Source organism: Pelodiscus sinensis, chromosome 24 (assembly GCF_049634645.1).
Source record: "Pelodiscus sinensis isolate JC-2024 chromosome 24, ASM4963464v1, whole genome shotgun sequence".
Classification (NCBI taxonomy): Eukaryota; Metazoa; Chordata; order Testudines; family Trionychidae; genus Pelodiscus; species Pelodiscus sinensis.
Genome location: NC_134734.1, coordinates 22,211,268 through 22,225,142, shown reverse-complemented (window position 1 = coordinate 22,225,142; position 13,875 = coordinate 22,211,268). Strand labels below are relative to the sequence as shown.

The 13,875-nt window shown below is 45.2% G+C and overlaps 1 protein-coding gene across 3 annotated transcripts in view; it reads right to left on the bottom strand.

Annotated features, from left to right (window-relative positions):
• Positions 1–13,875, bottom strand: part of ASH1L (ASH1 like histone lysine methyltransferase) — a 157,478-nt gene that overhangs the window by 52,392 nt on the left and 91,211 nt on the right. For all 3 annotated transcript variants that reach the window (XM_075907956.1, XM_075907957.1, XM_075907958.1), the window contains 2 exons: positions 11,498–12,236; positions 5,444–5,623 (listed from right to left, as the gene is read on the bottom strand). In XM_075907956.1, the coding sequence (XP_075764071.1) occupies positions 5,444–5,623; positions 11,498–12,236 (919 nt within the window). The remainder of the gene's footprint in view (positions 1–5,443; positions 5,624–11,497; positions 12,237–13,875) is intronic.

Here is a 13,875-nt window from a genome sequence, read left to right as displayed (position 1 = left end):
TACCTGCAAGGCAGATTGCATCTGGATGGGCTGCTGAATTGGGCCTGCTTTGTTCGATTTTGCTGGGAGTTGGCTGTGCTCCCCATGGAGTCATGGATGGAGAGCTCCTGGATAGCAGTTCTGCAGGTGGCTTCAGGAGCTTTCTGCTCAGGGTTATCTCTTTTCCCAGCTGACTACAATTTCCTCTTTTTTTAGAGGGTTCCCCCATACAAAACATAATTGACAGGGCTGGATCGGCAGGCCCAGCACGTAGGGCCTCCCTGGCACTTCTATCATCAGTGTGGGGTCTATACGTGCTGTCACTAGGGATGTTAAATACAGGTTAACTAACTAATCGACTAGTTAATGGATTTTCCATTGACTAGTTGATTAGTCTATAAGCGGGTGAGCCTTGGGAGCTAACCCTGCTGCGGCTCTGCCTTTTAAATGTATTAAGAGTCTGCTGGTTCTTAACACATTTAAAAGGCTGGTGTGCAGCGGGGGAGACTTGGTGCAAGCTGGGCCAGCTGATTCCCAGCTTGCGTCGTGTCCCGCCTGCTGCGCTTTAGCCTTTTTAATGTATTAAGAGCTAGTGAGCTCTTAATACATTTAAAAAGCAGAGTCACAGAGTCTGGAACTGAGCGTGAGCTGGGAATCAGCTGATTTCTACCTTGTGCCTGGTCCCTGCTACTCTTCTGCCCCCCACAGAGAGAGTGCTGGGGGGAGTGGAGGGGAGGACCAGGTTTTAAGTTGGCTCCCGCTCCCCCTCTTGCCGCCTCTGACAGAGGCAGCAAGTGGGGGAAAGCAACTAGTCAAGGGACTAGTCAACTATCCGATAAGCTTTTGCTTATCGAATAGTCGATTAGTCAACTAGTCGCTTACATCCCTAACTGTCACATTGTGTTTTGAGAGCTTAAGGAGTTAATAATAGTATATAGCAGTGTTTCTCAAACTGTGGGTCCCGACCCCCCAGGGGGTCGCGAGCAACTTAGAGGGGGGTTGTGAGCAACTGAGAGGGGGGTTGCGGAATCATAAGTTTGAGAACCCCTGGTATATAGGCTTTGCGCTGACCTTCTCTATATTCATATCCAGTTGTGATACATCTAGAAATTCACCTGAACTTTTAAATAACATTTGTAAAGCGGCATGTCTGTTTGCCACACTTGCAGTGAGGGCTCCCATTGGCTGGTTAGGCTTCCAGGAGGATCATTAACATTTTATTACAAAGAAAAAACAGACTCAGTTCCATAGCCATGGCAACATACCTGTCTGCTACAGTGGGAATATTTTGTTGCAAACAAAAATGCTCAGACAACTAAACATTTCATGCTTATTTTCAGAAAAGCCTCTCATCTTGAGAAACAGACCATCCAAAGGACAGTGTCGCTGTCACAGCTAGGAGAGGAGGTGCTTTCTAACAAAGAACAGCTGAATAAAAATGCAATTGCGGTCTCACTTTGGTCAAAAGAAGAACCTCGCTGCTTGCTCCTTACAGTCTTGCTCAAATAGCTACATTACAATGTGAAAAGAGATGTAATTGGGAATAGTTATTAAGCCATACAACAGCAGGTTTCCCTGTAGTCTCTGGAGCATTTGATAATTTTCTATGGAGAGCTTACTGGTAACATGGTGACAACCCTCCTCTTGGTTTCCATCTGCCAAACCCCATGATAAGAAATCTAAAAATGTAATACTCTACTAACGTAAACAACTGCTGTAATTATGTGATGTTATGTAATCATAAATGAGAGAGGACGTGGGTCAGTGCAATCAGAAATGGGAGGGGAGATGTTCATGAAAACATGGTTACTGACCTCTTCTAATTTTTTTTTTGAGATGCGTTGCTCATGCCCATTCTGATGGGTGTGTGAGCACACCACGTGCATGACTGTCAGAAAGCCTCCCCTACCGGTACCCTGTTGGGTCAGCTGTGGAGCCCCCTGGCGTGGTGCTAATAAGGTGATGTATATTTGCCACTGCTAACACACCACCTGCTCAATTCCTTCTTGTCAGATCACTCGGACAGAGGCGAAGCAGGCGGGATTTGGAAGGGACACGAGCAAGCCATCTTGAAGAACAATAGTTACAAGAGGTAGGTAACTTTTTCTTCTTCTTCAAGTGTTTGCTCATGTCCATTTTGATAGGTGGCTGCCAAGCAGTTCTCTTGTAAGAGGCACTGGAGTTCAGTTAGTTGCAGATTGTAGCATCATCCCTGGTGTACTGGATGCCAATGTAGTAGGCTTCAAATGTGTGACCAGAGGACCAAGTTGCTGCCTTGCAGATGTCTTGAACTGGGACATGCGCGACAAAGGCCATGAAAGATGCTTGCACTCTTGTGAGATGTGGTAGAGGCGGCACCTTCCCCAGATTATAGTACGTATGTACACAGGAAGTGATCCATGCTGAAATGCACTGCAAGCATATGGGGAAACCTCTCATTCTCTTGCGATGGCAATAAAGAGCTGAGGTGATTTACAGAATGGTTTTGTGCATTCATATAGAATGCCAGGGAGCATCTGACACTAGGGGAATGGAGCACTCGCTTTCTGTTGCTTGCATGGGGTTTCTGGAAGAACATGGGGAGGAAAATATCCGGATTAACGTGGAATTAGGAAACCACTTTGGGGAGGAAAGTGGGGTGCGGGTGCAGGGAGACCATATCTTTGTAAAACACAGTATAGGGGGCTCACATATCAGCACCCTTAACTTGGAGACTCTCCTAGCAATAGTATAACTACCAGGAAGACCATCTTCCAGGAGAGGTAGGAGAGAGGGCAGGTGGCAATGGGTTTGAGTGGCAGGCCCAGGAGCTTGGCTAAGACCAAGCTAAGGTCTCACTGGGGAACTGGTTGCCTTACCTGCGGGCAAAGCTGATCTAATCCCTTAAGGAAGTAGCTGACCACTGGGTTAGAAAATACCAATCTACCCCCCATGCTTTGACGACAGACGGAAATAGCCGCCAGGTGTACTTGTACAGATGATGTTGCAATGCCTTGTTGCTTGAAACACAGTAAGCAATCCAGGATAGTGGGTATGGGCACGTGTTGTGCCCCGCTGTAAGGACCAGATCAAAAACCATTTCCACTTTGCCAAGTATGCATCACAGGTAGAAGATTTCCTGCTCTCTAGGAGGGCCTCCCTCACTAGGATGGAACGTAATGGTGGGTATACCCTTGGTTGTAGCAGGACCGAGAGTGCAAAAGGAGGAAAGCTTAGCATGTTGTTACAAGGAGGAGGGAGAAAAATTGTTTTCCTTGGCCTCTGAGGACAGGACAAGAAGCAATGGGCTTAAATTGCAGCAAGGGAGGTTTAAGGTTGGACATTAGGAAAAGCTTCCTACCTGTCAGGGTGGTTGAACACTGGAATAAATTGCCTGGGGAGGTTGTGGAATCTCCATCACTGGAGGTATTTAAGAGCAGATTAGACTGACATCTGTCAGGAATGATCTGGACGGTGCTTGGTCCTGCCGTGAGGGCAGGGGACTGGGCTTGATGACCTCTCGAGGTCTCTTCTAGTTCTATGATCTTCTTTCTACTCTGCTAGGCAGTAGGCAGGGTCTTTAGGAGAATGGACACTAATAGGAAGGAATATCAAGAAGTCCTAACAGTTAATTGGGCAAACTAGTTTGAGGAGTTGAAAACCTGAGACATTTGAAAATCGTTAGGAAAAATGTTCAAGAGGTGTAGGGGCTAGTTGAGAAGCCCACCCTCTTTGCTAAACTGGCGTGTAACAAAGCCTGTGTCCATGGAAAGGGGCTGTTCAGCAAGGAAAGCAGGATCAGGCCCAGACAAGCAGGCAGGTAAAAGACAGACTGAAGGCACTGTGGCAGAAGTAAGGAAAAGTAGTAAGTACGGGCATTGGAAATGCAGATCATTGGAACACAGCAGCTGAGGATTGCCTGTCCCCTCCCCCCGGGCATAGACCTTGCAGCCAAACAGGTCTAGTTTTTCGGTCTCCTTAGGGTACTAGGTTGATGCCACTGCCGTTGCCGAAGCGGGTGCTGGAGAAGCGCTGCTAGTACAGCCAACTCAGACGTGGAATCCCTAGCTGGCGAGGGGGGATGTACTCTCAGTTCAATGAGGTTGCGTGTGGGCTCGAATGTATCAGCTGTGGAGGAAAAAAAAAAAAAATCTATGTCCTCCTCCCAGACCTCTGTGATGGGCGAGTCCTCTGGCACTGCACTTGACAAACTCCTCCACAGAACCAGAACTGTCCATGCTAGACTGTGCTGTGCCAGCTTGGAGGAGCCCGATACCAGGCACTCCTTTCCGGAGCCCTTGTGTGAGGGCCTGACGGGGGACTGGCCTCGGTACTTTCTCTTAGGCGGCACTGGGGACTGGGACTGCTACCTTGTGTACATACCCTGCAGATACGCAGGGGAACAATGACAGTGCCTCTTTGAAGAGTCCTTCTTTGGCACCAAGGGATGCTGCGGCAAAGCCAGCACGCTGGAAGTTGCTGGCGTCTGTACTGCTGTTGAGGGTGGAGTGCCGCTTCCAGCAGAAAGCGTTTAAGGCGATAGCCCCTTTTCCTTTTTGGTCTGTGTTGGAAACCTGGCAGATGGGACACTTGTCTGTTTAATGTCCTTCTCCCACGCCCTTCAAATAGGATCTGTGCAGATCGTCCCTAGGCACAGGCTTCAAGCAGTTTGTGCAGGATTTAAACCCCTGCAACCATGGCATACCCCGGTCTAGGAAAGGAAATGTAGAGGAAACCCCCCAAGTCCAAATTCTAACAATTAAACTCTCTCTAACTAATTAGAACAGAACCCAAACAAGAACCAACTATGGCTAGGTGAGCGCTTGCGAAGCAAGAGTGGGTAGCTCCAACGACCATCACTGCCATACCAGCACCACTCCACGGAGCTCCGCAACTGACCCCACGGGTACCACTAGGAAATACTTTCTGACGATCATGCACGTGACGCACGCATACGTCTATCGGAATGGACATGAGCAAACACTCGAACAATTTCTCTATTAAGTTGTGAGCCTACATTATGAAGAAGCTTGGGAACCTCAGTTCTTTACATTAAGCATCATGTGTAAAAAGAAGCAAATGCACAGCACTTACCTGGAAATGTCACTTTACAAGCCAGTCACACTAAAGATGACTGTGTTATCGTAAATCAATAAAAGCAAGACAATTAATGGCCCTTTTGCTCAGTACCTGAGTATCTCAAGTTTCTCTAGCCCCTTTACTGTCATGATCTTTAAGGTTGTTGAATAAAGCTGTCTTACCTTTTCCAGGCTGACACTCAGCAACACTTTCAGATTGCTGGAGGTGGTTTTCTGACTGGGGTTACATTTTAAATCCTCACTGGGTCAGATTCTGATAATTATCATGCATGTAATTTTTCACAGGCTTGAATTAAGATGCTGGTTTTATTTCAGCTGCTTATTAGTAACAGCTCTTCAAGGTTCTAGTTGAAAGAAGACAGCAGCATTTCACTGGTACTACTTACTCTGTTGTTTTGTACACATCAGAGTACAGCCCCGCCTTCTGGTACTTCTTCTTTGGGGGCCTAGGAGCCTTTTTCTCACGCTGGGTAAAAGAAGGCATAAGCTGCTCAGTGTTTTCAGATTCATGTACCTTCCCAATGGCTTCGAGGTGACTAGGTGACTCAGTTGATGTCTCAGAAAAGCTGGAAGAAAATGTAAAGAGAAATTTATGGCAACATTATTATTCTACTTTGAACAAAGACAACCAACAAAAATCTCTGCAGCTTGTTAAATGGCCAAATGACTTTATCAGATTAAAACTTTTTTGCCAATTACTGCAATTCAGACAGGATATTTTACAAGTAACAATTAATTTGTAGAAACAAGAAATCAATGTTATTGAAGTGCAAAGCACAAAGTAATTTAAATATCTGCGTTGCATAGGTATAGGCACAAACAGGTGTCTAACATGTATTTACAAGTAGGCAAATGTGCTCACACCGTGTTACTAAGTTTCTCCAGCCGGCAGAGAGAAATATTAAACAATTTAGAACTAACTTCATTTCAGCATAAGTTCGTTTTGGTTCTGAAAATAGGGGATCTAATGAAACCGTCCAACATTCCTCCAAAATTTTCAGATTATTTTTCCCCAGACAGTCCTGAAAACCTAGGGCTCGATTCTTTCTCACTTACACTAATATAAATAAAAAGTTACTCCACTAAAGTCGATCAAATAATCCAATACTGGTGAATGTGACCAAGTGGATGTCTACTCTGGAAATGTAGGTGTGACTGCAGCACAAATAGGCATACCCATGGTAGCTTTGATTTAGTTAGCATGAGTAACGCTAGAGCAATGAAGACCAAATGGCACGGAACAAAAGGGTGGACCAGGAACTTGAATACAGTACATATCCAGAATCCCGACCAAAGCCTGTGTTACCCCCTCTGTACTAACTATGACACCTGCACCAATCTGAATAAAGACAGAGGGGGTACACTCCCCTGTATTGCAAACAACCCTTGTTTGGTGGTGTAGATGTATCCCGAGAGGACAATCAAATGGTTGGTTTCTAAACAGGGCTTGAAGTAGTTTCTGAAATGCCCAGGTGATGGAATATATTCAACTTTGGGTATTAAACAGAAGCTGTGTTTACACTGCAAGCCCCTGGTGGCAGTATGCAGGATATTCGTTGCCACAGCTGTGGTGAAAAGCAGCTATGCCCATACTGCGGTGTACAGCAACACACAGTGAAAGGCTCAGCAAGGTGGAAGCAACAAGGCAGGGAGCCCACTTCCTCCTTGCTTCCAGACTCTTTCCTTGCTGCAGAAGCCTTTCCCTATGGCAGAGAAAGACTGCAGCAGTGGGGAGGCAGCAGGCCATTACACTGGTAAAAACAGCAGAAGAGACAGGTGAGGCATTGCTCGGGTGTGTCACAGAGCTGTGTAGAGTACATGCTCACAGGGCTCCTATTTATCCAGGGCTAAAGGGCATGCTGTGTACGTACTCTGCTCACCACCATAAGGAGTGTGCAATGTAGACATACTTGTAATGGGGCGTCACCCAAAACTGACCCATCTCAGAGATTTCTATTTGTTGGGCTTGGTCTTCAGCCCCATCCAAAGGTTGCAGACAACTGTAAGCTCTGTTTCTAAAGCTATTGTGAAAGAAAAAATGGGAGCTCGCTGCTGCACAGGTTGAATTATTAGCTAATCAATGAAGGTGGATTCTGATTAGGGATGTTAAATATCAGTTAATTGAATAGTCGATTAACCTCATGAATTTTTATCAGTTAGATGACTATTCTATAGTCCCCAGGCAGCCCCTGTCCGGGAGGAGGGGTCTGAGCTCCCAGACCCAGCACAAGCTGGAAATGAGCCGGGCTGCCTGTCCACCGGGCTCCTAATACACTTTGAATGCAGAGCCGCAGCAGGGGTAGGTCCAGGACCCAGTACAAGCTGGGACTGAGCTGGGCTCCTGGCCAGCCTGCTAAAAAATGTACTGACAATGGGTGGGGGTGGAGGGGGCGGGGGGAGGGAAACGCATGTAGTCTATAGCATTAACCTATACGTTTTGCTTATTGGTTAATCGCCTACACTATTACATCCCTAATGCTGACCCAGTGTGGGCATTCTTACAATGTTATTTTAAGCAATGCAATGTCTTGCTCCCTTAAGACTCAAATGAGAGGCAACTCATGATCTGTGGTGTTATATACAAATGTTAACAGTAAATGCTGCATGGCCTATACATACTGGACCAGGAAGGGTAAAGTTCTACACATGCCTTACTGAAGGATGCAGAGAAATATGAGCACTGAGGTTTATCCTGCTGATGGAGAATTTAGCTTTCCCATATAAGGGAATGAATTAGGTGGAGCTGTTGAAATGCCAGGAGTATGACAAGGTTCTATTTTGCACTTAAACTGAGAGTTCAACTTCTTTTTTTTTCATATGAAAGAGACAGTATACATCACCTCTGAATAAAACTTACATTTGAAAATCCTCAGAAAACTCATCTGTTAATTTCTGAGTTCCAATCAATTTAAAATTGGATTAAAAGTTCACATTCCCAACTCTCACAATAACTTGGGCCCCTCTTGGTTAAAAACTAAAACCAGACTTCTAACTTCCTACAATGAGAGTTTGGAGGGCTGGGGTAAACGTAATTTGTAGTTAAACCTAACAATTATTTACATTATTTGTCCTAATTTAATCTTTATGGTTTGCAATTAGCTGATAATGTAAACTATCTACTTCCATTATCCAATGCAAGGCAGGAAAGCAGCACAGGAAAGGAGTATGCCTGCCTTTGACATATGGCCTTAGTTATGTTCTCTGCATCTGAAATTGGGTTATGCTACCTTCCGGCACCTTCTTCCTCAAGCATAAGTGGGCATTGACTGTCCAGAACTGCAGAACAGTGACAGAAAGTATGAGGCAAACATGGTAATCTGTTTGTGGGGGTGAGTCTGGGGAAGGAGGTATTGGGGAACAGTTACATTTGTGGCTACCATCATAGTTTATCACTCCATTGTCCATGGTGTACTGTGATTGTCCATGGTGTACTGTGATTGTAAGGTGTATGCTTTAACTTTTCTTAGTCTCTTGATTTTATGTTGGGTATGTCACAACTAGATCATCCTTAATTGACACAAAATGTAGTGATTTTTATATTCATTTATATTGAAGAAAATGCATATCAAAGAGCTCCATGATGAATGGAACTGTTATTTACACTTCCTCACTGGGTGTAGAGACAACCTTTGTTATAACCTTCCTGCCACCCAAACTGTCAACTGTCATGATGACAGCCTAAAAATATTCTTTGCTAATCAAAGAATCAGACAAATAATTTCCATTAATTGCTCCATCTGAAGCACTAGCCAGAGGGAGATCAGATTTCTCTAAGATTTTCTGCATCCAGTCTTTGTAAATCTGAATGTTAGAATTACATCAGATACCCTCCCTATCTTTTTGTGGGTGATATTCAATAGTGCCTAAAGGAACCTGAGATACCTTAAAGAAGGCTGATTATCAGAAAATTTTGGGCATCCCCCTTCTGAAAATCAAGTCCCTTTCAGATTTCCCAAATTGGACACACAGCAATGAGGCACTCCAAAACACTACTTACTTCTGAAAATCTTGCCCATGGCTTGCCCATGGTGGGACCTTGCACAGCTGGAGCAGTATGCCGTGGGCAGGGGCACTCCCCAGCCTGCCCTGGTTTTAAGCAGTTAACTGTTAAACAGGTTAACTGATGAAACGGGATTTTACAGGGATGAAGATGAGGATGGATGCCTTTTGCTACACATTTGCAAAAATGCAGCCGGTGTTCTGCTCAGTGTAGCTCTATTCACAAGGGACTCTGTGAGCCATTAGTCATCCTGGCAGTGCATGTGGCTTCTCTACCGCAAGCTCCACAGTTCCCAGAAGCCATATTATGGCTTCTTCCTGCACTAATGCTGAGGATGACTGCTCCCTGGCATTAAGCCTCGTGCAGGGGCTCAGGGCTGCAGTGGAAAGAGATGTCTCTCCCCAAGCACCGAAGATGCTGTGGCCAGCGGGGGGGACAGAGGGGAGGAGAGGGGAACCCTCCTTGCCCGACCCAGCACGGGTCTATTCTGCAGCCTGCAGAGAAGCAGCCAGCACAGCAAGTCCATCTCCTAAGAAGGGGAAACCACAGGGCTCTGTGTGGTGCCCCCACTCTACGGGTGGGAGGACACTTGCTAGCCACTTCTCAGGCACAGCTCGGTGTTCCAGGACAGGCAGGCACCAGGCAGCCTGCTTTAGTGCTGCCACCCATGAACTGCTCAGGTAAGCCTGTGCCCCAAACCCCTACACCACTCTGAGCCCCCCAACTCAGAGCCATCACCTTCACCCTAACCCCCATCCCCATTTTCATCCTTAATTCACACTTCCATCCCAGATCTTATACCCCCCCGCACCCCAACCCTCATCCTTGAGCCCCTCCCTGAACTGTCCCCCAAAGCCCTCATCTCCAGCCCTACCCCAAAGCCTGCACCCACAGCCAGAGCCCTTGCACCCTAATCCTTTGTTCCAGACCTCAGCACCTCAACCTCAACCCCAAGCTAGAGCCCACATGCCCAGTCACAGCCCTCACACTCCTGCACCCCCATCCTGTAGATCCAGTCTTGAGCCCCTCAACTCCAGCCCCACACTCCAGAGCCTGCATCCTCAGTGGAACCCTCACATTCCTGAGCCCCAAACCTCTGCACCAGACCAGAGCTCCCTCGGACACTCAGAACTCCTTGGCCCCACTCTTGCCACATGAATTTTGTTATGGGCACCAATATGAAGGTGACACGTTGCTCATCACCTCCATGTCTCACATCACCTCCCCATTGGTGCCTATAATAAAATTCATTCCGTTCAGGGGTGGGAAAAAATAGACGGATCTCTGCTACCTATACTTTCTTCCCTGTTAGTGCACACGTAATAAAAGGCCCATAATTGGACGCACTGGAAACAGGTCAATTCCTGTAATAATGAAGGCTGAGGAACTGGATGGCTCAGGTTAGGTCTTCAATTCAAACTGAGCCTAACGTCTTTACAATCTGGTTATGATAAAGGCAGTTTCAGTACCTATGTCAAATGAGTTTGTTTCAGTTCAGTTCCTAGCAAACAGTTATGAATTTAAACCCCATCATCGCCTCTGCATGCTTTGTGGTACTCTCAACAGAGAAGTCAAAAATCAAGTAACGTGGACAGGGCATGGAATCTAACTCTGTTCTAACCTAACTCCCTCGTGGTAGCTCCTCCAGATCCAGGTTGAAGCACACTGGTAGAACAACGAATGGGAAATGTATCTATTTTAGATGCTTATATGGCTTTCATAATCATAATATCTAAAAACCTCTTAAGCATTAATTCATTTTAACCTCAGAGGCAAGTTTTCTCCCTTCTAAGTTCCAGCACAGATTAAGTCATTTGCTCAAGGTTACACAAGAAGTCCATGGCTGAGCCAGGAGACTGGGTTAAATTCCTAAGTCCAAATCTATCATCCCTTCTCCTTACAGAGCTACAGCTGCCCCAGTCCTATGGAAAAAGAAAGCACTTTGGTCTTCTGGGCTACTCACTTTGCACTTTTAATGAACACCAAATTCGCTTTAACACTTTGGAAAAAGAAGTTATAACTTAAAACTAGCCTACGCTGATTTCCTCTGAGTTGATTCCCTCTGTTAAAGAAGTGCCCCCTACCAGTGTACGTGAGATGGAATGGTTGAAGCTTTAGAGCAGGAGTTCCCAACCTGGGGTACGTATACCCCCAGGGGGTACAAGAAGCTTGTCAAGGGGGTATGGGGAATATTTAGTAAATAACTAGATTATCCTAATTGAAATATTCCAAAAGTAGTAGTGTTAGTGAAAAAAGTTGGGGATTCCAGAGTCTAGAATTTATTTCCTTTCATATTGAATAGGGGGTACCAGGAAGGTTTACTAAAAGCCAAGGGGGTATGGGGACCAAAAAAGGTTGGGAACCCCTACTTTAGAGAAACACATTTCCTGCAGGTTTCAACTGCCAATTCTTTGAAGGTATAGAAATGTAAAGAAATTACCTTTTATTACTCTCCTGCTCATCTTCTGGGACAGACTTCTGTCTTTTCCTGGCCTGTTCCTCTGCAATCCATCTCTTCCTCTTCCACCCGCTCCTGTGTTCTGTATTCAGGTTCACACTCTGTACTACAGCCTCAATTACATCTGTGATAGTATCAGGTCCAAGGTGTAAAGTGCTGCTCTCTTTCCTTTCCTCTAACTCCTGATTGACAAACCGAGCTGCCTGGAAAGCCTGCATTGAAACTACAGCCTGGAGTGGGTATTTCCGGGGCCTGCCCGGCTTGCGCTTCACAAAGTTATTCCCTGTCCGTGACTGCCTTTGCAGCTTTTTGGCTTTTAAAATTTTATTGACGTGGTCCAGATTCTTCTTGGTTGCCAAGATCTTGTTGTAACTGCACATTTTTCTAGCCTGTCTCTGCATAGCTTCAACCACACTTCTCTTCAGATGATGTGGAGAGTAGCTGCTGGGTAATCTGTCTGCAAGTCGTGAGATGCCATCACTGCAAGTGTCACTTGGAACTGCTGGAACTAACAGACTGTCCTGTTTTCCCAGACCTCTGTCCCTGCTGTGGTTTCGACCAGGGCTTGCTGAAGGTGGAACAGACACATTTGCAATGACTGCTTCTATGGTTTTGTCCAGCGCAGCCTGGCTGTCATGTTGTGCCATGCGTTGCAGTAAACTATCCACTGAATCATCTACAGCAATCCCCAGTTTTGTTCCTCGGGTGGGTATTCCAATCACTGGAAAACATAAATAGACACAAGCACACTAGAACAGATTTTACTTATGATCATCACTAAATTCTATCAGGCTTAAAACAAATTCCAATGGCTACACATCTCCTTTGAGATCAAAATATTAAGGAGATATTGCCAAATTTTAATTTCTTACAATAATTACACATTGTAAAGACACTTGATATTGTAAAGTTGTAATAGGAAACAGGACTACGGATGGAAGTAGTAAGAGGGGTACTTGCATTCTGTCCTATGAATCTCTTTCATATATTTCTTTTCTCTTTGATCTAAGCAGATCAGCACACCTTGTTTTCCCTCTTCTGTTTCTTTTAGGGCAGAATATTAAAGGCATGTCAATTAAAGAAAAGCCTGAAAGGACGCATTAGTCTGCAGAGTGACGTGCTTAAGAGTATGCCACTTTTCTTCTTATGTTCTGATCCTACAAACATATATATGAATTCAAGCGTGAAAAGTGTTTTCAAGATTGAGGGGTTTGAATTGTAAGCTCTTTAGGATTGAATGTGTCTTTGTATGAATTTGTAAAGTACAAAGAAATATTCCTAATCATCATCATAATTGTACTTGTACCCCTCTCCCTCCACACACACACACTCCATAAATGGGGATCAGCATTTGGAACCTTGTCTCCAGAACTGCCTGCAGAATCAAATATATTAGCATTATTAATAAATAATAATAATAATAATAATAATTTGGATGCCCAGGACACCCTGGCAAGCAAGTGGGATAGGACTCCTGATGACAAACACTGGGTAGAAAGGACAGCTACTGTTTGGTTCATAAAACTATTTTCCCCAATGGGATGAATTCCTAAACAAATAATATAATTCTCAAAAATTCTGTAAACATTCAATTTAAATGGTCCTGCAGCACATTCGAGACTAACAAAAAATGTAGATAGTATCATGAGCTTTCGTGGGCACAACCCGCTTCTTCAGATGAATGGAGAAAGGGGTCTAGAAGTACAAATAAATAGCAGAAAAAGAAGGGAGATAGGGAGGGAAAGGGAGAAAAAAAAACCCTTGTCAATTAAAGTGTGGGTGCTAAATGAAGCTAACAGAGTGGGCTGTAAGTGCCTGATACTTATCTTTTGATGTTATTTGGGTGTTGAGTATAACGGCCCATCTAGAATCATAGAATCCTAAGGCTGGAAGAGACCTCAGGAGGTTATCGAGTCCAACTCCCTGCCCAAAGTAGGAGCAACCCCAATTAAACCATCCCAGGCAGGGCTTTGTCAAGCCAGGACTTCAAAACCTCTAGGGATGGAGATTCCACCCCTCCTGAGATAACCCATTCCAGTGCTTCCCCATCCTCCTAGGGAAATAGTTTTTCCTAATATCCAACCTAGACCTCCCCCACTGTAACTTGAGCCCATTGCTCCTTGTTCTGCCATCTGTCACTACTGAGAACAGCCTTTCTCCATCTTCTTCGGAACCTCCCTTCAGGAAGTTGAAGGCTGCTATCAAACCCCCCTTCACTCTTCTCTTCTGCAGACTAAATAAGCCCAAATCCCTCAGGTCACGTGCTCCAGTCCCCTAATAATTTTGGTTGCCCTCTGTTGGACCCTCTCAATAACATTAGTTCTATTTTACAGCAGGGGAGCCCGGGGAACAGAGACTAA